The sequence below is a fragment of the Cydia splendana genome, chromosome Z, assembly GCF_910591565.1.
Source record: "Cydia splendana chromosome Z, ilCydSple1.2, whole genome shotgun sequence".
NCBI lineage: Eukaryota > Metazoa > Arthropoda > Insecta > Lepidoptera > Tortricidae > Cydia > Cydia splendana.
This window is the reverse complement of record NC_085987.1, coordinates 38,975,667-39,001,963: the sequence shown is the minus strand read 5'-3', so window position 1 is coordinate 39,001,963 and position 26,297 is coordinate 38,975,667. Positions and strand designations below refer to the sequence as shown.

The 26,297-nt window shown below is 35.6% G+C and overlaps 1 protein-coding gene and 1 long non-coding RNA gene across 2 annotated transcripts in view; one reads left to right on the top strand and one right to left on the bottom strand.

Annotated features, from left to right (window-relative positions):
• LOC134804071 (glycerol kinase 3-like) overlaps positions 1-5,112 on the bottom strand; it is a 62,327-nt gene extending 57,215 nt beyond the window's left edge. The window contains exons 1-6 of the mRNA XM_063776972.1: positions 4,719-5,112; positions 4,065-4,238; positions 2,709-2,856; positions 1,965-2,116; positions 940-1,188; positions 343-512 (exon numbers count right to left, since the gene is read on the bottom strand). Of these exons, the coding sequence (XP_063633042.1) occupies positions 343-512; positions 940-1,188; positions 1,965-2,116; positions 2,709-2,856; positions 4,065-4,238; positions 4,719-4,961 (1,136 nt within the window). The 5' untranslated portion in view covers positions 4,962-5,112. The remainder of the gene's footprint in view (positions 1-342; positions 513-939; positions 1,189-1,964; positions 2,117-2,708; positions 2,857-4,064; positions 4,239-4,718) is intronic.
• Positions 1-24,202, top strand: part of LOC134804162 (uncharacterized) — a 147,299-nt gene extending 123,097 nt beyond the window's left edge. Inside the window, exon 2 of the long non-coding RNA XR_010146084.1 lies at positions 24,131-24,202. This is a non-coding gene — a long non-coding RNA (uncharacterized LOC134804162). The remainder of the gene's footprint in view (positions 1-24,130) is intronic.
• Positions 24,203-26,297: the final 2,095 nt, after the last annotated feature.

The following is a 26,297-nucleotide window of genomic DNA, read 5'->3' as shown; positions in this document are numbered from 1 at the left end:
GTAGTTAGTATAATTAATAATATATTAATATATAACAATATATTAATAATATATTCTCTTTATTTATTTTTCGTCTTACGTTAGGTTTGTTATAATATGAATATAAAAGTAAAATATAAAAACATTTACAAAACAATATAAAATACATATAAACACATTATAAAAAACCTAACCTAGATTGCCGCCGGCAGCGGGGCTTGGCCCAAGCTGCCGGTGGTCAGGGCCGCAGAGTGAGGAACCGACGTACTATACGCGCCGTGTCCAAAATTACCGCCTTCTGTATCTGACCCTTGATCCAACCACCCAGCGATATATTATTATGATGAACATAAGATAACTTACCCTCTAGCATCCTGCCTCCAATAGGGCGCATACAACCCGCTAAAGGCAGGAACAAACACAACACTGCCGTTTTCAGATGCGTTCTCCGCAAGTTCTTGCGAGTCCTTGGCACTATCCAACAATCCTATATTATCTTTCAACCATCCCAACGCAGCGCCGGCTATAGCAACCTAAAAACCAATTACCATCAAATAAGTTTTTGCCAAAAAAAATAATTTTTGGTACCTACAAGCTTTTATCGCTGACTGTACTTTTCTTTCCACAGGCAACTAATACTTATCGAGACAATTCTAACAACCCAAAACACAATTACATAGTTTGCGTTGTTTTATCACAGAGTTCCCATGGCCACCACCTGTCTCCATCATCAGATCAACTCCATATCATCTTAATTTTGCATTGTCATCCGATTCATTGTCTGTATGCTAAATTTCAGCTACATCGGAAATCGGGAAGTGGGTCAAATTTAGCTATCATAATTTGATCCACTCTAACATACCTACTAAGAGTAACGGGCAAGTTAAATAAAAGCTTGTAAAAAAGCAGTATAAAAGTATTCATTTCAAATAAATTAATAAATCGAAAATGGAAACTAACCGAACCTTCTAGTGCATAAACAGGTGGGTTTTTGCTACCCAACTGAAAAGCAACAGTAGTCAGCAAACCTCTACTGGAATTGACTCGAATGTCACCCGTGTTGTAAAGCACAAAACAGCCTGTGCCATACGTAGCTTTCGCCTGACCCCTCTGTAGGCACATTTGACCTACTAAAGCGGCTTGCTGATCGCCTAGGCAGCCCGATATTGGAATGTCCTTGAGTGGTCCGTCAGATATGTAACCATATACCTGAAATATTCGCAATACTATCTTTAAACCCTTTTCCAGGCATAGTCCTAGCGACCACTTACTCGCCAATAGAATTTCAACTTTAGGAATCCGATTTAAGGTTCATATTCGATTGGTCTTTCGGGAAAAGTTACTTATCATTAAATGAATCATTAAAGCTGCATAAATTATAATATATTTGCATTTTTTGGAAAAACCTTGTAGTTTGGTGCGGCCTGGAAAAGGGTTAACAACGAAATGCGCATAAACATATAACATGTTCGTGACTCTACAAACAAGATAGTATCAGATATTTCTGCGCGTATCGTTGTGCAGTATGGCCAATGGCCATTATGTTATTTGTTCTGATTTGTGACTGACCAATCTCACTACAGAATGTTGTCATAATAATTTTAATTTCACTTTTCTTAATCAAAATAATGCCAAGAACGTTAAGGACGCGAAAGAATTTCGTACATTGACCCCCTGTTTCTATCTCTATCGGTCGGTCAATGTACAAAATTCTTCCTTAGACTCCTTACTTTAGTAAATGTGAAAATGTTTCAAAGTGGCTAAGGAATCAAGTTGTACAATCAATAGTACAGTCACCTGCAATAATATGTTACTCTTCGAACGCCGCAAAAATATGTGACACGCTGTTATGGCTCTACAAATAAGATCGTGTCAGATATTTTTGTGGCCTTCATTGTGTAACATATTATTGCAGGTGACTGTACATTGTAAGCAGGTTTTCCTCAACACTATTGATGTATTGTTATGAATAAGGACTATTTTACCTCTGAACTGGATTTAATTTCTGGCAGGACCGGACTAGTGATTTCAAAAAATTTCAGCAGCAACGGATCCCACTTCAAGTTTTCGATGTTCATGAGCATTGTTCTTGAGGCATTTGAAACGTCAGTTACATGCTTTCCTCCATTAGGTCCGCCTAAAATGTTATAAAAGATATAGGGCCAGTTCAATGTACCACATTATAAGATCTGGATCTACTATTCATTAGGTACCTATTAACTAAACGTCAATAAACGAATGGAAAGTTTTCCAATCTAAGTATATAGATTCTTAAATAATTATTTTGCAAGAATAGCGAAAATGCTTAATTGTTTAATGGTTGGTCTGGTTAATTATCACTAAGGATAAAGCATACACATGGGTACAATTTATCTATGGTGATAAAGCAGCAGAAACAAAACTACAGAAATATCAGTCTTAATACATTCGCAGCGGCATTTAATATAAGCCTTATCATGTCATATTACTGATAACATATCAGCTTATATAATACTATTTAACTGTCCTCTGGTTAATTTTAAGCAATTGCACTCAAGCAAAGTACACAGATGTTAACATTCTTATTTGGGTAAGAAATGTTACCAAGTTTTAGACATAACAAAAAAATACGCCACAATATCCTAAAGTGACCACTGCAACAGGCCACAATTAATCATCATAATCACAACTTTAAATCATACTTCTTTATAATTAAATGTATTACAATTATTAAAAAGTCAGAAACATACCGGTTAAATTCCAAATAATCCAAGTGTCCACAGTACCAAAGCAGCATGTGCCATTCTTCATAGCCTGCTTAACTGAGTCCACATTATCAATGAGCCATCTCAGCTTCACGGCACTGAAGTATGGGGACAGTGGTAAACCACACAGTGGCTAGAAAAATGGACAAGTTTTAGTTAGAAATATGACAAGAAAGTACATAAATTATGACACATTGCAGCAAAGGTTATCTCCTAAGGTGTTTCAGGCAGACCCTGGATATATATAATTATTGTCCCTTTTTTTTATGAGCATTTGAGTCCCACATCGACCAAGGAGGTATCTATTGTCACAGCCCTTTAAAGTTCATTACTAGTTAATGCCAATTGAATCCAGAAAATTCCTAATTCTTTCAGCCATAATGTTCTGTACCTCATAGGGTTGCAATAATTATGTTCCGCCCTAAGTAGGTACTTCTTTTTGACATAATAAGTGGTCCACTGGTTGCCCCTTACTATGCTTTTTGTCGGAAACTGAGTGGCTTGTAGTTATGTTAATATATAATTATGAGTGTATACTATACATATGTATTTGAATTTAGAACAAATTTTGCTAGAATAGTGTGCGCTGAACTGAATAGTATTATACTAACAGCAGCCATGTAACATCACAGAAATGTGTCAAGCAAACTAACTAATTGCATTGGTACAGATACAGTGACCGTGACAAAATATAGCACAAGGTTACATTCAAAACCTTTTCGTTAAAAATACCACCTGTTATTCTTTTAAAATATTCTCAATGCCAACCTAAAAGATGCCAAGTTAATTATCTAGCAAGTTTCTCACAGAGAAATGCCATAAGCGTTTGAGTTTCAGGGAAATGCCATCATTACTGTTGAGTACTAGTAGAGTAGAAAAATAAAGGGTTAGGTACTTCTACAAAACCAGTCTGGATTTGTCAGGGACGCAATCTTGAGTGCTCCCCCGAATTATGGCAATATAATAGTTTAAATATAAGGAAAATGAGTACTCATTACAATTCTACAGACCTCAACTTCGAGTGATTGGTTGATGGTATGTGGTATTAGGAGGATGAAGTTCAAAGGTAATGGCAATGGTTCTTACCTTGTCACATTTTGTATTTATTAGTGATCTATTTAGACCAAGGGTGCCCCGTTAAGGCAAAAAAGTTATCTTATTACATATTGCTCATCTAGATGTACACTGTTTTGCTGTAATGAGGCAGAAGGGTAAATGAGTCGCTTAACTTCAAACTCGGGTAAATCCATCTGCCAGATTATGCGATATTTGCTGAGGGTCGAGTGAATTTACTCAAGTTTGAAGTAAAGCAACACAAATAACAAGACTATAAAATTTTACCTTAAGATAGTTCTGATTCCTAGTCTTGTTAGGCACTGTGTCCAGGAGTTTATCTATGGTAGATGTTGTTCTCATGTCAAGCCACACTATAGCATTGTACAGTGGTTTTCCAGTATTACGATCCCATACTATCGTAGTCTCTCGCTGATTTGTCACTCCCACTGCTAATATATCCTAGAAATATCAAATTAAGTTATACTTGGCCTGTTTACCACACACAGTATTAAAGAAGCATTTTTTTTCCTTCTACCAAAATGAATAAGGCACAATATTAAGGTTATTAATAGTTTTATTATGAAATATCCATGTGGATCTGGAGCACTAAAGCTTGGGGCAGGGTGTAGTCTGTTGCCCCATAATGAAAGATAACTGCAACAGCCTGTAATAGGTACAACTGAAGGTGTCTTGTTTCTGCATTACATAGTTCCACAATTCCACATGCAGCAATGAAAACATTGCATTTCAGTAAATAGTGAAATCAATTTATTTCTTCTTAGATGTCTTTATCTTATTATTTATTAGAAATACAATTGCACTGTCTACATGTATGTAATAAGAAATAATGATGTGCCCAAGAAAATGTTAAAATAGAATATTATGTTTATAAACGGCTAGGTTCGGTTAAATATTTGTACAAAAAATATACTGATATACCTTAGCTCTTCCGCCCATTGCTTCTAGTTTCTCGACTGCTTTTTCTACGCATGTTGTCACAACTTCAAGAATGGCCATAGGATCTTGTTCAACCCATCCTTCCTGAGGAAAATGCTGATCCAATGACTTTTGATGCAACGCAACGACTTCCGAAGAGTTAGCTTTGAAAATGATAAATCTTGCGCTAGAGGTGCCCTCGTCAATGGCGCCGACGAGAGGTCCGAATTTTCCGTATTCACTCATTTTCACGGCGGTTTTATATCAATCTTATGTTTCCAAATGGATCATTAATACCGTATGACCCTTATCTAATACGCGCGAGGATTATCACAATAATAAATTCTAACAAGATTCTACAGATAACAAAATTATTATTAACGTTATCCTGTTTGACATGACAGTTACTGAAAAAATCTTATATCGTAATGTATTTCACTTAATAACGAAAAGTACTTTTCTACTGATCGCTTGGTCAGTTTTGAATTGTTACACAAGAAAGTGAAGAAAGTAGAAAATAAATCAAAGGACACAAATTTCAACATAGAAAATAAGAAGTCAACAACAACCTTCGACTCATTCGAATCAGAGGGGCTACCGCAAAAACAGAAATTCGCAAATTGCGGGGATCTTTCTCTTTTACTCCAATGAAGGTGAAATTAGAGTGACAGAGAAAAATGCCTGCAATTGACGGTTTTCGATTTTCACGGTAGCCGTCCAGGGCTGTTTCACTTCACTTAGAACTTCCAATATGAAGTATGGGGGGCGTATGTCTTGTCAAGGTATCGAGAGATGTCGCCGGTAAAGACCACAATTTTACCCCTCCGTCACTTGTTTTATTTCCTGCGGCAACATTTCACGGTGCTCAGCGTTTAGTTATACGCAGAAAAAAAGCAGTGCGGTAGTCTGTTACGGCTATCATGATAAAAAACGTATAGAATTTTATGTAATTAATGTTTTGGTATTTATGGTCTGTGAAAAAGAGGCAAATTTAAAAAATATAAGCGCGATGGGTTATCGTCCCATAGACAATTTAAATTCCGCGTCTTTTTCTACTGACACAGTTGTTTGACCGGCTATACTTTTGTTATTTTTGCTACATATAATCTTATTGTACTGGCATAATGTCACTGCAATGAAATAAAAAAAAGATTACCTAACCTGTCTTTCAATTGTCTTTTTGACTTTTCACTTCTCGTGTAACCTGATTTTCGAAACTGATTATCTGCATATCGTTTTTAGACATTTCTGAATATCGTTACTTGATTTTTGGGTTTACGGCCAACTCGGCGGCGAAGCGAAATAGCCGCATCGGAAAAACTTTGTTGCAGCAACTCTCGTAAGTAAAATATCGAGCGGGAAAATTTAAAATAATAGTGCTAACAGGGGAGTAGCTAGATCAGTGCCCCAAACGCGTTAGTTCCGCGTAGCATTATTCCCGGTCGCATTTTTCTTCACTAGAGTTTGTTTTCGTTCATAGATGTCACCATTATTATGTGTTCACCGGCGTTCCTTTCTCTAATAGAGTTTTCTTCTAATAGTTTATTTTATAAAAAGCATATAACACTAGTCGGCATTTTTCTAGTCGCGTTTTATTTTATTCGATTCATGTTTCACACGCAAAATATCACCATTCGCATGGGTTGACAGGCGTTACCTTCTCTAATAGATGTTTTATCCAACATTTTCTTATGCAAGAAGCACTTTAATTCTAGTCGATCTATTTTTTTATATTTTTTATCTTCACCCATACTGTAAGTCCTCTAAAATGCGTTCCAAAACCGTAGGCAATGACCATCTTTACGCTAAAATCTATACTTTAATGTTAACATTACAGTATCGAATGGATTGCGTAATGGATGCAACTGTACGTAATTAGGACTTAAAATACTCGTCTGATCTTATTATGAAACATAAAACCACACTCGTATTTCAAGGACCCTCACTACGTAACAGTTGCATAAACTACTATTTTTCCACTCAAATTAATTGTACATATGTACTTATTATGTAACTTTTTGCATAAGTAATGAAATACTTGAGATTAAACACAGGTTTTAATCTCTGTAAAATGTACTTCAACCATACTTCAATATTGATATATTTTACACGTTGACAATAATCAATCATTGTTATGTCACGTCATCGTAACTTTGTATTTAATTCTATTACACGTAATTAATAGTGATACTACGTTCAATTTACAAAATACAAACAATATTTGTCAAAAAAATGGAAACTTATGATGGAAAATCGACGCTGGCGGTAGTAGCCGACAACTCGAAAAAATAATTTGAGTTTATATAATAGGAGTACTCGGGGGGGGGGGGGGGGGGGGCAGAATTTTGATCAAAGCTGGTTACCGGCACTATTTAAAAATAAAAATTGTAAATACTCATAAAACATTAACTATTTCAAGGGGTGGCAAAATGTTAAGACCTATCTTAACAGGGAATAGATAAATAGGTATAATACCTACTTGCCTACGCCATCTAGGTTAGGGCTCTCAAACTTCTTAGATATTAGACATAAATCACCAGTAGACAGCACCACAGTTCCATAATATGTAAATAAGGTGACATCTACCGAAACTCTTATGTACTAGCATAATTACTCAACAACTTAGTTTAGGTATGTCAGTAGATGTAATAGTTCATAACTAATCAGTAGTGTGGCGCTGTACGTAGCTATATAAGGACCGACTTAGATTTATATAAAATCACTTTTTCCAATCAGCCTTCTGCTTAACATTAAACCTAATGTAGTATATTCCCTGCTTTTATTTGGCCGCCATTACCTCCACGCTGGACATAATGGCACACAGACAGAATAAAGATTCTTCTATTTGGGTCTGCTACACAAAGGACTTTTGCAATGGGTCTATTAAGTTAAATGGCGAAGAAACTATTATCATGAATGAAACCCTACATTGCTGTGTGCCTGATTTCCAGAGATTGGCCGTAGAGATAAAGATCATCGCCTTAAAAGAAAAGGAATCCACAGATTATCGGCCCATACCGTTGCTGTTTAATGAAGAAATGGAATCACTAAAAACGGAAGAGTATGCTGACAAATTACCCACGTTTTTTAATAAAAGAGACGCGTTGTATAGAGTGCGGGCCCTACGAACTTGGAGCGTTGCGAAGATGTCGTAATTCCGGAAAAATTAACAGAAAATTTATTTTATTCGGCGATGATGAAATTTTAATATTTAAAACGACTCATTGTAAACAATGGATTAAAAATATAAACACATATTTTTTAGATGGAACATCCAAAAAAGTACCAAACCCTTATGTCCAACTTTGCTTCCTAATAAGCGTCAGAAAACTTATCACAAGGTATTCCAAATTATTAAAGAAAAATTATCAAATATTGACCGGAAAATGTTTAAAGTTGACTTTGAGATCGCAGCGATTAACGCACTACGGGCCATCTACCCATCCGCGGCCATAGCTGGTTGCTATTTTCATTATAGCCAAGCAATTTATAAGGTATCGTCTTGGGTCGTCCCATTCATATTCGTCAAGTTCTTAAATGAGTCCTATTCTGCTTTCGTCACTCATTCTACATTCGTCACAATCGTCGCGTCGGTGGCTTTCAATGTAGAATGAGTGACGAAAGCACAATAGGACAAATTTAAGAACTTGACGAAAAACGAATGGGACGACCCAAGACGACACCATTTATAACGACATGAATTTAACCGAAAATCGTGAAGGATGTCAGTATTTGGCAAAATGTGTAGCTTTAGCTCATTTGCCATCAACAAAGATTCATGAAGGATGGTTTTGTATAACGGAAGAGTATGCTGGGAGAATGCCTAATATTGACAGTTTCAACACCTATATGACGAAATTGACATGATCAAACTATTCTCCTGTTATGCCCAACGCCACAGAACTAATAACGCTGTAGAGAGCTGGCATAGAAAAATGAACGGCAGGATCAATACAACATATAATCTGTTGTACCTACTTTATATCCCAGCTAAAAAACGAAGCAAAATTAGTGGACCTCAATGTATTGCAATGTGAATTGCAATATGATATATACCACAAAAGAAATAAAAAATATGCCATAACGTATGTCAAAATTGAATCAATAGTTCATAAGTATCTAGAAGGAACCATAACACTGGCGGTGTGTATTATGTTATTTGTACAACAAGAGATCAAAGTTTGATATTGCTTCGAGTGCTTATTTTGAGTCCCGTGCAAGCGAAAGATTCTAGAATAGAATTCTGAGCGTAGTAATGGACTCAAAAGCGCACGAGATGTAAATAACTTTGATCTCGTGTAGTACACAAAATTTTTCACCTGAGCAGTGAGAACATACCTATTAGACAACTTGAAAAATGTAATCCTTCTTCATCACTTAATAGCTATTATGCATTCATGTTTTCTTAAGATATAGAAACAATTAAGTTTAATTACTGCAATCGAACACAAAAACAAAAAGTAATAATCAATTTCAGTAAAATAATATGGAAATTTATAACGAACATCAACTGACACTTCAGGCGACAACTTTTTATAATAAAATAAAAAAATTGTAAGATACGGTCCGAATTGCGGATACGTACTAATTGTCAACTATAGTAAAAATTCTTAAAAGTAAAATAATTCATTTTGCGTGATAATCTGTGTATTTTTTGAGTTCATTATTTTAATTGTACAATAAAATACCTAAAATATAGTATTTTTATCAGTTTTATCAAATCTTGAACTTTATTTATATGAATAATTACTTATTAAGTATTCATACTCGTACGTGGTTTGGAACGATGCGTTCTGAAGTTTTTCGGGGGTCTATTATAAACCGTCAATATACCGTTGAATGTCGTTTGAACTTTTTTTTTGTCCGTTTCTTTTTGCTAACAGTGTGAAAGGGACAGAGATAATAGAACCCAAGTATTTCGAACTTGTATTAGACCCCGCATGTTGAAATGACATTTGACTATAAAGGTCACTTGAATGTCATTTTGTCTCACTCAGTGAGCAAAATCGCATTTTGCTCACTGAGTAAGTGTGGGAAAGTTAATTATGTATATATAAATATAAAAAGTGTTCAAGATATTTTTTGTAGGAAATTTTATGTAGATAATTTATTCTTAAAAACCTATTTTGCTATGGGACACCGTATACGAGTTATTTAGAAAAAACTAAAAAGGGACTTTAAAATTGATTATAATAAATTTTCCCACTGCTTTGTCTTTTTAAATATTGATCCTAGCGAAAAGTGTTCTAAATGTTTCTTGTAGGAAATTTTATGTTTATTATTTATGTATAAGATTTTTTTTGTTATGAGTCATACTTTACAAATTAGTAACGAAAAAATAAAAACAAGGAGCCTTAGAATTTATTATAATTAACTTTCCCTCTTTATTATCTTTTTAAACATTGGTCCCAGCGAAAAAGTGTATTGAATCTTTTTTGTACAAAAATTTGTGTAGATTATTAACTTTTAACAACATTTTTTGATATTGGCCACCGTTTACGAGTTATTTACGAAAAACTAAAAAAAGCGACCTTAGAAGTGATTATAATTAACTTTCCCGCGTTAATATCTCTTTAAATATTGTTCCTAGCGAAAAATTGTACCTACGGAATCTTTCTTGTAGGCAATTTTATGCAGATTACTTATCTAGTAGAATATTTGTGGCTATGATCCACCGTTTAAGAAATATTTACGAAAAACTAAAAAAAGGGACCTTTAGTATCAAATATCTCACTACCGGTCAAGAATTCGATCAAGCAACCGGCAAAATCGGATTCAGCGGGGTCTAATTAGGTTAAAAAACCCGGTTCCCAAAAAGTAATACAATTTGCCAGTCAAAATCGAATTTAACAAAAATAAGACCAGTCTATTAAACGTTTATCTTTAAATTAACATAATTCAGTTTTTCCTTTTGAGATACAATCCCCTAAAAATCTGCGAATTACAAAACCTTCCTGTGTTATCTTCGTAATAACTGACGGAATTTAAAATTACAGGTGAGCGCTCTCCTTCCAACAAGACAAAACCGAAAAAAAATCCTTTCATAGATGAGAAAAAATCCTTAGAGCAGACAGTAAAAAAACTTATCGCTAAAAAGGAAAAGTTTCGTTTGTGATTGAAAAAAGAATTAAAACTGTCAGAAAACAAAAGTTTTCAGAATGCATTGAGACAGTTTTCAACACTAGCTGCACTGTTAACAGTCATGCAATTTCGAGAAATTAGTAAGAATAAGTTCGGCCCTAGATTTACACAAGCCCAGAAGATAATGGCACTAAGTCTCTACAAAAGAAGCCCGAGGGCATACAGATAGCTAAAAAACATTTTTGTACTTCCATATGGCATCACTAAGTTTAAACAGATTAATATCAAGCTTTTTTCAAAGCCTGGCATCAATGAAAACCTATTTAAACAGTTAAAAGAAAAAATTCAAAACATGAAACCAGACGACAAAATATGCTACTTTTATTCGATGAGATGTCCATTGCTCCACATTTTGATTATAATATTATAACTTAAGAAAAGATTCCATTGCTGGTTTTGTCAGTACAATACGAAAATTATTCAATGCTTTCCAGTGGGTTGGTATTTGAAGGCGGTTCCTTTTTTATAAAAAGGAATAAAATTAAGTTATTTTGGTTTACTTTTTGTTTTCTATTTATTATATATTTTTTAAATCGCACTATACGAGTAAGTAGGTGCCACAAAGTCAATCGCTCAAATTTATGGCAACCGCGAGTTTTCAGTTCGGGGCCAACTACTAGTATTAATTTAACTATAGAAAGAATAGTTTTATTACCCTATTCAACCATGAACAGAATTAAAATTTCCCTAAAAAATTACCCTTGTGCTAGTTAGTTTGACACTTTCCGCTAGATGGCGTAGTGCCTCAACGCTGAGTGTATATACTCTATATCAGTCATGAATCTAATCTCAGTATATTTATAAGTTACCTACTCTATGAAGTACACGTCCAGATGCATATTTAGGTGTGCACGCAAACATACATCGTTAGTTACGGATGCAAATCGAAGATAGCGCAGCGCTTTCAAATGACTTTCCATAAAATGCTTGAAGATAGCTCTCTTTTTCTAATATACTTATTAAGTATGTTGGACGTTGCCAGGTTCGGCGTAAATTAATGAAATAACTGCGTTATGAAAAGTTGTAACAATACGGTTCACTATTATAATCATGCTTTCAAATTCACACATTCAATTTTGTTTTACAGATGGGCTAAAAACAAAATCGTCTAGCACCAGCTTAGAAGAATCAATCTCACTGCGCACAAAAATCAAGCAGCTACGCACGGAGATATCAAGGCTACGGAAAAATCAAAGTCATTTGCAGCGAGGCTGGCAATTGCCGAAGACTTAACAACCAATCTTGCATTCCATGCATTCCAGGACATTGTCCAAAACATATCAAAACCAGCTCGACTTTTTATGCAAATGCAGCAACAAGCGAAAAAAAAGGCAAAATGACGACGCTTCACTATTGAAGAAAAGGTGCAGTCTGGAATGCTATACATTCATTACATAAATATTTTACGCTGCCATCTATAAAGGCCATCTACTTATAAGAAATTACAAATTATTTACTAGACCAAATAAAACTTCGTCCGGGCATAAGCCCTATAATTTTTTTTTATTAAGGAAACTGTTGCGACACAGAACTTATCTGACCGTTTATGCAGCCTTATGTTCGATGAAATGTCACTAAAACCGCGGGTGTCTTAGCCTAAGCGCGCACCACGATTTTAGTTTTTGCGACACGATTTTAGAATCGCGCTGTAATATATCGCAGAAAATTCACTGCGCGCACTGCGATGAAAAAGTCGCGGTTTGTTCATTCTCAACATGGATTTCGTACCAGTCGTTTGTCATGAAACGTTGTCTTTAATATGTGATCGCTGTATGACTTTGAGTATTTATACCACAAAGGTGATCTCCTTCTATTTCCATAATTAAATGGTCAACATCTAGCGTCTTCAGCAGCAGGTTCCGACATGTTGGCGCTTGGAGAGCGATATGCCGACTGAGGTCCCCGGGTGCGATTTTATTATCGCAGTGCGCGCGGGGCCATACAACTCCGTATGCCGCAATTCACTTTGCGACAATCGCGTCGCGAGCAGTCGCGGAAAAATGTGACAAATCACAATTTTAAAATCGCTGCGATTTTTTTGTCGCATATGCGCGCACTGCCATATAAACACATACGTTACATTTCTGCGACTAAATTATCGCGCGACAAAAAGTCGTGGTGCGCGCTTGGCCTTATAATGCGCAAAAGGATAGAATGGAAGGCTTTGCTTGCAACAGAGATAAGGCGTTTGCTGACCACGCCTTAGCGTTTATGGTTAAAGGCAGGGACACACTTATCCCACGTACCTACGCAACGTTATGCAATGCATTATGACATCTGAATCCTGAAATTTGTATGCTTAGAAACGTACTTGTGATGCGTTGCGTTGCATATGACAAGTATGTTTCTAAGCGTACAAATTTCAGGGTCCAGATGTCATAATACATTGCATACGTTGCGTACGTGGGATAAGTGTGTCCCGAGCTTTATAGGAATCAAACACAATTTTAAACAACCCACTGCCTACTATTTTACGTCAGGTTTGAAGAAAATTTAATTAAAAAACATTATTGTGGAGGTTATCAAACACGCAGAAAAATCCAGTCTGATGGAGTCACCATATGATCATTTTCAAATAAATGTTTACGCAAAACGAAAGGCAACAAACAACATCTATTACAACATTTAGGTACATCGGCTTTCAGACATTATTGCAAGAAACCGGTGCGGCCCATGTGGTCTAATTCCCTAAATGTCCAGTCTGTCCGTTAGGTCTAATTCCCAAAATGTCTATTCTTCGAAGGTCTAATTACCCTAATGTCAAATATGTCCATTTTGTCCATTTCCACTAGCGTCCAGTGTTTCGGATAGGTCTAATTCCACTTATGTCCGATTTTTACATGCACAGTCGCCATCAGACATATCAGAGCGTCAAATTGTGAAAATAGCATGGTTAGATATTTATGACTGCCAGCAGTTAAGATATAAATGTTATTTGCAATGTGCAGTATTTATTGAAATTAAGTCATTAATTAATTAATTAAGTCATGCTCACAAATATATCGACACCATGGCCGCTCTGAAATACTGATGGTGACTTAGCTTTTTCGCAGTCTTTTTTATGCCACATAAATAAACAAAGTTGCGGCTCGAAATTAGTTTATTACTAACATGCAGGTGCACCGCCTCGGTAAGTGGTTGATGATTACAAACTTTTTACACGTAATAGACACCTACTGGCCACTTGAAATCATGAGTGTCAGTAATATGCATCATTCCAATTCCAATAATCGATTTGATATAATGTCATTAATGTCAACCTAGTCATTTCATTTGCATTTCGTGTTCGTCAAAAAGATGGGCGATGTATATTTTATAAAAAGTAGGAAAAACAAAGATGTTCTACTCTCCGCAAATTACAAATACACATTAAGTGTCGTTAATAAATAAGTTTTTGGCAAAAATTTCATTTTTGATTTGGCTTTTATCGCTGACTGTACTTTTCTTACGAAAGACAACTAATACTCATCGAGACAATTCTAAAAACCCCTAACACAATTAGGTTGCGTTGTTTCATCACAGAGTTCCTATGGCCACCTCCTGTCTCCATCATCAGATCATCTCGATGGTACCATAATATTGCATTGTCATCCGATTTATACATGCATGCAAAATTTCAGCTCAATCGGAAACCGGGAAGTGGATCAAATTTAACTTGCAAGATTTGATTACAGACCGACAGACAACGGGACAGGTGAAACTAAATAAAAGCTAGTAAAATGGCACAACATTATGGCGATGCTGTAACAGAGACATATGTAGTGCCACGCTTACGCTGCACACGAACATAAAGAAAATTATTCGCCAAAAAAAACATTCATGAGAAGGAAACTCTGAACAAAACGAAATTGATAAAATTGTTGATAAATGTAAATAAGTTTTTGGCAAAAATTTCATTTTTGGTGCAAGCTTTTATCGCCGACTGTACTTTTTTTCCACAGGCAACTAATACTCATCGAGACAATTCTAAAAACCCCAAACACAAAGGTTTCGTTGTTTTATCACAGAGTTCCTATGGCCACCTCCGGTCTCCATCATCAGATCAGCTCGATGACACCATAATATTGCATTGTCACCCGACTTACGTATATATGCAAAATTTCAGCTCAATCGGAAACCGGGAAGTGGATCAAATTTAACTTGCAAGATTTGATTATACACAGACAGACAGACAACGGTCAGGTGAAACTAAATAAAAGCTATAAGTATAACACTTTACATCATTTGTCTGTTGACATTTGTTAGGACGTCAGTCTTTCCGTGACCACAGCTGGTGCAACTCAGCTGAAACGTCGGAATTAAAGGAAAAAACAATGAAATTATATCGCGGTAAACCCGTTTGTGTAATTAAATATGTCTAAATAAAAGCTTGTAAAAAGACGCTTGTTTCGATTTCGGTCAATTCAAAGGATATATGAGGACAATTTTGAAGGTCTAAAAGTAGAAGGAAAATAAGTGCCGCTATTTACTTAAAAAAATGCCATTTACAGGGCCAGAAAACGATTTTTAGGTGTTGAAAAATTATCCCACAAAACTGTGGCGGACGTGAAAATTTCAGAAACCATGACCAATGATTTACTTGTGTATGAGGATGGACTTCAAGACAAAATCATTGTCTTTTCTTCAGTTCTAGCTAACAATATTGTGCAGTAATATGATGGGACTTATTACGGAGATTCCACGTTATTTACAGTTACTAATCCATTTTGCCAATTGCTGACATTGCACATTGATTTAAAATCAAACCTCACCACTACGAACATTATTCCGCTAATCTATGGGCTATTAGCTGATAAAACGGAGAAAACATACCGTCGGTTTTTTCAAATAATCTAACAAATGTTCAACTTTAATATTTCCAGATACAAGTGTGATTATGAGCCAGCTCCCATCAAAGCAGTGTCGGAAGTGTTTGAAGGAGTTCATGTTAGTGGATGTTTTTTCCATTACAATAAGAATGTATGGGCCAATGCAAAATTGATAAAAGTCACTAAATGTTCTGCTCAAAGCCGAAATATGGTCAGGTTGCTATCTGTGCTGCCGCTTGTGCCGGCATCAAGAATACAAGAGGCGTATCACTCAGTTTTAGCCTATTGCGACGTTCAGCCTACACCTGATGAAAGTGATGAAATAGTTGCCTTTAAGAAATATTTTCTAAGGCAGTAGAACCCAGAGAAAAAAAGTCAGCTATTGAGTTGCACGGACAATAGGCATCGTACAACGAATCAATTAGAAGCTTGGCATCGTAGGCTAAAAACGAAAATACCGAAGAGTCCGAATTTCTATAACTTTTTATATCGTCTGAGGAAGGAAACTGCCATAGTCGCCACACTTGGCAGGCTTTGGAACTCAAAATTAGGCCTTCGGGAGCAACTCGGCCCATACACGACTCAGCCCGCGGGCTGACACCTTTTATTTTGTCGGGGGATACTCGGCCCATTAATTTGCCGTGGGGTCTTTCCAGATAGTAAGTAGTATAATATAAATGATATATACCTCGAGGTAGTAAAAGCGTAGCATATGAGTCATATGACAGTGTTATGTTAGGGTTGGCGATTATGTTAAATCATTTACTTACTTTATGATACATATGATTTTCAGTGGAACTAATTTATTTTAATGGCATAGAGAGAGAAAGAAAGCATTGGGACATTATTTTGTTTTTAATTTGCCTATGCACCTCTATATTTTTACACTCGACTATACCAGACTACAATATCCTTCAATATTTTTTAAATGGGCTGAGTCGACCCTATAGCGGTGGATAGTGGTCAACTGAGCCCGCGGGCTGAGTTGTGTGCGGGCTGAGTCGCCCACGAAGGGAAAATTAGGTGGCACTCTAAGCAAAAGCAAATGGATTTTTAGAGGACCTGTAGGGGAATTGACGATGAGGGAATAGACATTCGAGGAAAATAGGGAATGGACTTTCAGGGAACAGACATTCGGGGAATAGACGGTTGAGGAATGGACATGAACAACAAGTGAATTAGACCTAATGGACCGCTCCGGGGGAATTGACGATGAGGGAATGGACATTCGGGGAAAATAGACATTCAGGGAATACTTAGACATTCAAGGGAATGGACTTTCAGGGAACAGACAATCGGGGAATAGACGGCTGAGGATGGACAATAAGTGAATTAGACCACTAGGACCGCTCCGCAAGAAACGACATAAGAAATAGCTAGAAAATGTGTAGTCGTAAATATATGACATATGTCATTGATCAATGGCAAGGAATTATTTTATAATGGACGAAAGAGGATGTTTTACCATGGTTTTACCTACTTACATAGACCACGTGTACTCATTTGCTAGGACTACTCTATTAATATGACATGAAATAGTAAATATACGTTCGTTTATTTATTTTTGTTGGCATGACGCACCATGATATTTGAAAATGTTTTTGAATGTATACGTAGTTGACAATTGTGGTTTGTCACGTAATTTTTTTGGTAGTTGTGTCTCCGCTAGAAGTGGCAAAAAATGAAGCGAAAAGAAAAACCAGTTTTTTTTTTATCTAAGTTTAAGGACATGAAGGTCTGTAAACATATTCATTAGTAACCCCATTATATCCTCCTCAATTCTGACTTCATTTGGTTACCCTCGCTTGCTTGGTTTAGCTATAATTACAGTTTAGAAATTACCTTGACTTATTAACATTTTAGTGAATAAATCTGAATCAAAAGAAGATCGAAGGCTGATATTAGGCATAGGCATACAGTGATCTCAGGTCCTGCCATTACTCCTCCTAAAAGTATAACCAAATCCCTCTTGGGGGCCACTCTTGTTAGCTTAGCCTGCTAGACCCTTTGAACTGTTTATTTTAAAGTTTGTCATTTAAAATGGGTCCATAGCCCCCGATAGGAATGTACAGCTGCAGAAATAACAGAACCTCCGGCATATAAATATTTGCAGGAGGGCAACTATCTCAGCACTGTTGGATATTGGTGATGGTTATTGTCGTTAACTTTGGAAGTTATGCTCTAGTACACATACATTAGTATAGGTGCAATACAATATCAACTGTTAAGTTTTTTTTCACCACACCAGCTCGGAAAGGCTTATTTTGCACTTCAAAAACTGATAGCAAAGTTGCATTTTATTCACATGTGAGGCAAAGTAATCAAATGCAAAGTTTGAGTTGATTTCTTATGTTTTTGCTGGTAGAATTGACTTTTAAACGATGATTTTGGATGATAAATATTTAATAACATTCATTTGGATTAGATTTGGTTTGATTTTGTTTGATATTTTACATTTAATATTTGCTTCGGGTTGGTGTGGTGAAAATTTTTGTGTTTCACTTGGGGGCAAATTTTGTTTAACCCTCGTGCTTTGAAACCCTCGCAACGCTCAAGATTCCATTTTTCGAACCACTCGCTATGCTCGTGGTTCAATTTTGGAATCTTTCGCTTGCTCGGGTATCAATATTAGCACGAGCAGTTAAACAACAACTTTGCCCCCTTGTAAAACAAATAACTATTATGTACCTTGCGTTATTTACTTACCTACTTTTATAAATATATGTATATCTCTAGGAACAAGAGATTACTTTTCTTTTTAATTTTGAGCTTTATGAATGTATGATCCACTCCATTGCTAGCCGCTACTACTGCAATATTTTTATACTAGGTAGTCCTTTTGTTATGATTATTTTGGATGTATATAATTACATTCTTGTTGGCAAAGTTGGCAATAAACCATTTAAAACAAGGGTTGGTAAAAATGTCTACCAAATGTTGACCAACTAAAATATTTAAATTATAACTTTATTAAAAATTATAAACTAAGAATGAAAGTTCCAAACAGACCCGCACAAGAATTGTTTTACTTTGTAAAATAAAACATCTTGATACTTCACGACTTAACCCAACAAAAAAAAAATATCAATATGGTACAGTCGGTTAAATAAAAGCTGCCAAGGTGCTCAATAATATCTGAACATGATATAACGTTTTGACTATAGGGGCGTGTTCAGATATTTGTGGCAACTGTATTACCGATTTCAAATCCTACTTGTTCAATTTCAATCACCAAACACAAGCATTTTATTGACTACCTACACCTACAGTGTCTAAAAGGTTTCCTTTCCACAGATTTGTCTTAGTTCATCAGGGCTTTAAAAGATCTCACAATTTGAATTTGGACAAAAGAAAAAGTTTTTTTTGATAATTTAATTTTGGTGTTGTAAATTCTAGTTCTGTTTTTTAGAATCTACCTACCACTGGAGTTTGGGAGAGTTAAGAAAATTACTTTATGTAGTGTTGCAACCTCATTTCGTAGTTTATCATAGAGAACCATCAACGGGATTTTATATAGGTATGTCATGACTGACTTTACATTATTGTCAACGTGTATAGAAAACTATTAAATAAATCTTAATACTTAAATATAATATGTAATTTATATCAGTGGCGACGACGATTAAAAAAAATCGACACAAAATGGACAGCGAACAATTTGACAAATTCCTTGCATGGCAAGCTACACAACAGAAACAAATCTCAGACATAGGTATTACAATTGACCGTAGTTCTGTAGAAGGCGACCAACTTTTTATTTTTGTCAAAGTGACTTACACCCTAACTCAGAAGCTTTGGTCGCTTTCTGCATTGATAAAAAAATTGAGTTGGTCGTTTTCTGCATAACTACGGTCAATTGCTGCTAACGCAACAGCAAAACGCAGCTACCGCGACTCCCACACCAACAATGTCTGACTTTACATTATTGTCAACGTAGGTATTTATAGAAAATGATACTTAAATATACCTAATATGTAATTTATATCATGTAGTACAGTGCTTTTGGACTGAGTCAAACTGCCCAATGGTGAATCAATATGGGATCTATACAACTTAGCAGTCTTTCTCCCTTCGAGCAACACGGAAGGGAGGCGGCATTCGCACTATTTGCCCTCTGCCTAGGTACAAGATCAACTGATCTAGCGCGGGTAATAAAACTAGTTGCGCTCGGATTTTTCACTAGACCGAGTCCAGACGAGCGCGTGAACACAGCAGCAGAAAAAATGCCTAATTGCTCGGTTTTTTGTCGTAAAAAGAGGTAGGAGACATCAAATTTACAAAAAGAAGGTGTTACATTTCACATGTAATATTTTTTTTACATATCATACGTTTAATTACATTTAAACAATAATTTATTTTAGTCTCATGTAATTGTCGGATTTATCGATTTTGCTCGCCCAGTACAAATTGCGGATCGGTCGAGCGACAAATCCGACTTCTCATCTGTCAGAATACAATAAAATACTTCGACGAAAATGTGTTAGTGTGCGTGTTGTGCCACTTGTGACTCGTCCGTACACAAAAAGAGATCGAGGTTTGCAAGATTTGTCTTTGACGTGTGTCATTTTCTATGTATTTGTGTCGTCATTACAGATTGGATTTTGTATGTAAGTGTGTGAGAAGTGCGACTGTGTGCACCTTTCCCCTCGCGAAAAATGGCAGAAAGATTTGTACGGTAAGATATCGCTTGGGCCCCTCCCTTCCGATGTATCGGAAGCCGGTGTTGCTCGAAGCTTTCTCCGGAGTAAAGTTGTGAAACTGGTGACAGTTTAGTATCGAGATATAAAACAAGATGTGCCTCAAAAGACTGAAGAACGCCTCAACTCACTTAAATATCACTACAAAAAACAAGGCAAATGCGATGCGCAAGTAGACGTGCGCGCCGGTTGTAAAAAATCAGACGGCGGTACTCCACAAAAAAATCCACGTCGGCGGCGTAACGCCTTTTCGATTTTTCAATTTTACAATATTATGACGTATTATGAAAAACCACGCTTAAACAATAGTAGTTTGTGTTACAAGTAGTGTTGTTAAAAGACTAGTCTTGAAGACTTTTAAACCTTAAAGACTTGCAAACCTTGAAGGTTCAAACTTTGAAGACTCAAGCGTTAAAGGTTTGAGCTCAGAAACGGTTCAAAACCTTAACGACTCAAGCTTTTTATGAGCTCTTAAAAGTAAGGCTTTAAGACTCGGGCTTCATAGAGAGCTCAAGCTTTAAAAACTCGGGCCTATTGAAAGCTCAAGCCCCCGAATCTCGAAGGCCTGAGTCAAGCGTTAAGAGCTCAAACAACGAGCGTTATAGGCAGAAAGTATTATTGTGTATTTATTTTTAACCCTTAATTTGACGGTGTCCGGTGTGGCGGTCTACCTAGTATTTAGGGTTCCGTACCCAAAGGGTAAAAACGGGACTCTATACTAAGACTCCGCTGTCCGTCCGTCCGTCCGTCCGTCACCTCACTAGGCTGTATCTCATAAACCGAAATAAATTTAAATTTAATATTTTAATAGCTGAAATTTTCACAGATGATGTATTTCTGTTGCCGCTATAACAACAAACTAGTTGGTTGCTTGGTGCGCGGGGCCGAGGGCCCCGCGGAGCGCGTGTTGTTTGTTGTATTGTTGTTGGTTCTGTTGTCGGCGCTGTAGTTTTCGTGTAGTAGTTTATTTTGCAAATGGAAAAAGAAATAAAGTTGTACTTTTGCTAGGACGAAAAGATCCGCATGCGAGCACTCCATTGTGACGTTTTTATCGAAAACCTTTTAGAGCAATGTTTACAAATTACCTTTTAATCTACAAGTGTAAAGTGTCTCCACTTGTAACAATTCCGCGTTTTATTTGTTAATATATTGCTAGCCACGCTTACGTGGCTTGTTCCAGGTGACGATGGAGTCGATGAACTAGTATTGGTAGCATCTGGGGAGTCCATAACGTCTATATCCATATTCACATCCAGAAACAGTAAATTATTGTAGAATCAATCAATTGATGCGTATTTCTTCAAATAAATTAACTGAGTGACATAATATTATGCACAATGACAGTACGATTTTGTCTCAAGTAGGTGTGATGTTTGATAGATAGTAAGAAGAGGTTTTACTAAGATTAGAAATACAAGTTAATATCTATGGCTTAGTACATTATGAACAATCAGATGTCTTTGCAACCTTACCTTTAATAACTTTTCAAATATTTTAGACAGCGTAGGTAATAAGAATATCGGTCTATAGTTTTTGGGGACGCTACTGATGCCTTTTTTTGTATATCGGCAGTACTTTCGCAAGTTTTAATTGATCAGGGAAGACACCTAATTGGAAGCTGTTATTATAAAAGAGCGCCAGTGGTTCCGATAACAAATCAATGTTATCTTTAAGTACGCCTATGGGTATCTCGTCGTGTCCCGTTGAAAATTTCTGTTCCATCTTTTTTACGATCCCAAAAACCTCTCGTGGGGTTACACTCTCACAACTCATGGACTGCTTCACCCTTATTGAATTCTGCCTCGGGATATGCATAGCAGATGTAATATCAGCGGTTGAAATGCCTTTACTATCATCAAATACACTTGAGAATATTTCGGCTTATTCTTGAGCATCTTCAACAACCTTGTCTGTTTTGAGGTTTAATTTGGCATTTGACTTAGCCGTTGTCCTCTTGCTTTGTCTGTTTATAATTTTCCATAATTGTTTAGTTCAGTTGTTAGCTTTGCTTATTTCAATACTTATGGCTTTTTTCTTAGCGTATCTTACTACTCTATTATAGATAGATATCTTTTACGATATGCATCAATTAATTGAATCATTGGTATTGTCTTTATCTACGCTATTTAAAAAGCGTTTCATTTTACTTGAGATTTTGATGCCTGTGGAGATCCATGATATACTAGGTTTATTTCTAACCATTTTCGTTCTCTTTTTCTTGAAGCATGAATCAAATAGGCCACTAAATTCACTCAGAAAGTTATTAACGCCAATATTATTCCAATTGTGCTGTGATAATCCTTGTCTAAAGGCAAAGTTGTTATTCATGTTCAGTACACGGCGTTCGGTATAAATCACCGGGTCGTCTCTCTTGCCACCCGAGCCTCTACCATCAGTTTTAACATTGACATAACGCTCACGTCTACGTAATTTACTTTCTGTACATCTCGCTTGCACTATTGCTCGCATATGCGAGTACGAGCGAGATGCATAGAAAGTAAGTTACGTAAACGTGAGCGTTATGTCAATGTCAAAACTGGTGGTAGCCGTACAGAACAATCTAATACCATTTCACAGCACAAACCTGCGTGTCCGTCAGCCAAACCATTATGATCGATCCAAATGTTTTCTATCTTGTCTTGAGGTATATTACTCAAAATATTGTCAATGCAAGACTCGGACTGACTTCTTTTAAAGGTAATCCTTAATGAGAGGAATAAAATTGTAACATTTGAGCAAAGACTGAAATACAATAGATTTTATAACATTTTTATGAAGATCAATGTTAAAATCCCCACAAATAAAATAATACAACTCTTACCAATAGAGAAATCAAGCAACCGTTCTAATCTTTCAAGGAAATTGGCTAAATTGTTATCGCTAGGACTCCTATAACAGCTAATTATAAGGACATTAGTGTCACAGTCTTTAACACCACACACTTCAAAACTTAATACACTAACTAAACCAGTTTTTTCCCGGCTAACTCAAATTTGGTTAAAGTAGACAACTTCAGTGAATTTTGAATAAATATAAGCGTAAGTTCATATTATTTAATAAGGTGGTTGTAACATGATGTAATAAAATATTCAATGGATACATACCTTACAAACTTAATATAATATACCTACATAACTACCTCGAAACAAAACATAATTAAATAACTATCCTACAAAACTTAAAAACTAAATCTAAAAATAAATAAAACTAATCTTAAAATAAATAATTACAAACTATCCCCCTGCGGAATGGTGCCGTAGATGCTGGCAGCATTTCCTCGTTGTATCGCAATACTTATTCTTTGTGCGAGGAAGCTGCCAGTGCCCTATCCCACAAAACTTTACAAGTGTACAATTCGACAAAATAGTTAAATTGTAAACAAAAAAATGTACCACTATAATTACAAATATGTATTCGTTACAAGTCTGCAGTATACAAATATGTCATTTTTGTGAAAGCGTATCATAAAGAATAAAGGTAAGGTAAAGGGCCCCTGTTTCGGCAGGTTAAGGCTCTTGAGAGTGAGTTGAGAGTTTGTATATTTTTTTAAATATTACTAAGCATATCAATACCTAGAAAGCTTTTGAATAAGTTATATTAGTTCTTTGTTAATAATTTAACGTATAAATTGTAGGGTTTTAGTTGAAACTTTTTTTTATATGAATTTTTTCGTGAACCTCTTATTTGGCTCCCATTTCGTGATACAAATTTAGGTCAGCTCCTAAGTTCGTGAATTCGTGTCCCCTGTTTCGGAATAAAGTTTCCTTAGAGTAATTGGTGATAATTTGCGGATAATCATTTTAAATATTTAACGGTCTCACCTACTTACGAATAATTGTAAGGTCAAATTAAAAATAATATGAAAAAAATGTTAAATTGAGAGTTTTTTGTACTCGTCGACTTTAATGGTCGAATTAAGACTTTGTAAACCATATGGGTACTTTAATACTTGATTAAAAGCCAAACTATATAAATATTTTTTTTATTTTTTTTATTTAAAAAATAATTTAAAATAAAAATTATTTACAAAAAATAAATTTACTATCTTATACGTTAAATATAAACATACACAAAAATAAATCAAATAAATTTAATAATAAATAAAATTGTGCTAGTAGTTAATATGAGAATATACGTGGAATATACCTTAAAAATTTTAACTCGGGTCACATCCAAACTCGTTTTATGAGAATTATACTGAAAAAAACATATACCGAATTTCGCTCATACGAAACTTCATGAAATACATTAATTTTTTCTAATTTATTTTTTTAATTATCTTCGTTGTTATATTTAAAAACAAGCACTCAAAATGTATCTAGAAAATCCTTGATTCGTTAGTGGCACGAAATAGGGGACACAAGAAAAATAAAATGACCGCTATTTCGTGAGTCGATTTATTGCAATTTTAAGTTATTTCCATGCATATATTCAATCTTTTTTCTTATCAAATCAATTACTAAGGAACCCACAGAAACACTCCCAAAAACCTTTATTCGAATGGGTTTACCTTTTCCTTCCTATAAGCTTAACAAGTGAGAGCGCGATCCTTACGCCTAAAAAAAGTGCACGCATACAACACAGCTGTTCGCGGCCGTCTGACAGTTTCGACCGTCGTATTACTCTCAGTTTAATCATTAAAATATTGGTTATTATTTTATTGAAGAGATTAAATAATACAGATTTTTTTCATATGTATAATTTGAATAAAAAATTTTCAATTCCTTATTATTTGCGCCAGAAACAAAACTAACGAAATAACGTACTAACACGAACTTGGGGCCGTTTACCTTATGTCACGACAGCTACATAATTGTACAATTGTTGATTTGTAAATATACAAGCGAAAAATTGTAATGTTACAACTACAAATATGTAACAATTTATTTTACTTCTTTAATGTTGAAGGTAGTTTCACTTTATACGCAATACGCAAGAATTACATCAATTTTAATTATTATTTATATAGTGATCTATCTACGAGCATTTACATACCAACTCAACCAACTGACATTACAATGGATTTGCAAGCTAAACTTGTCAACAACAAATTTACCAAAATTTAAATGATTTAGGAATAAAAACCGGCCAAGTGCGAGTCGGACTCGCACACGAAGGGTTCCGTTCCGTACCATTATCTATAAAAACGGTCACCCATCCAAGTACTGACCCCGCCCGACGTTGCTTAACTTCGGTCAAAAATCACGTTTGTTGTATGGGAGCCCCACTTAAATCTTAATTTGATTCTGTTTTTAGTATTTGTTGATATAGCGGCAACAGAAATATATATCATCTGTGAAAATTTCAACTGTCTAGCTATCACGGTTCGTGAGATACAGCATGGTGACAGACAGACAGACGGACGGACGGACGGACGGACGGACGGACGGACGGACGGACGGACAGCGGAGTCTTAGTAATATGGTCCCGTTTTACCCTTTGGGTACGGAACCCTAAAAATGGAGAAAGATTGGATATACATAAGGGACACTATGTGGCAAAATTGGAAAAGGCGTAAGATAGTAAGCTCAATTTCAATATATGCATTTTTTTATGCAGTACCTATGAGTATTTCGTAAATTAAATTAAAGCTAAGTAAAATTGGGGTTATATATGTATAAGTATATGAAATTCATGACACCTAGGATCACTATCACTGCTACTTGAACTAAATATTTCATGGTAGGTATATGTACAAAGAGTTGGAATCGCTAAATATGATAAAATATACTGCATTTACTAGTATTCGTACAGTAGCAACTGTAGCAAGAGGGTGCGACACACGTTTAGAGAATTGTTAAATTGTAGGTACAATTCTACATATATGTATAATTATTACTACAATTTAATGTAGCATAAAACAATTGTCAGCTACTAATTTGTACATTTTCCGGAAAAGATATGTAGCGTTTGTAAAGTTTTGTGATACAATAAAT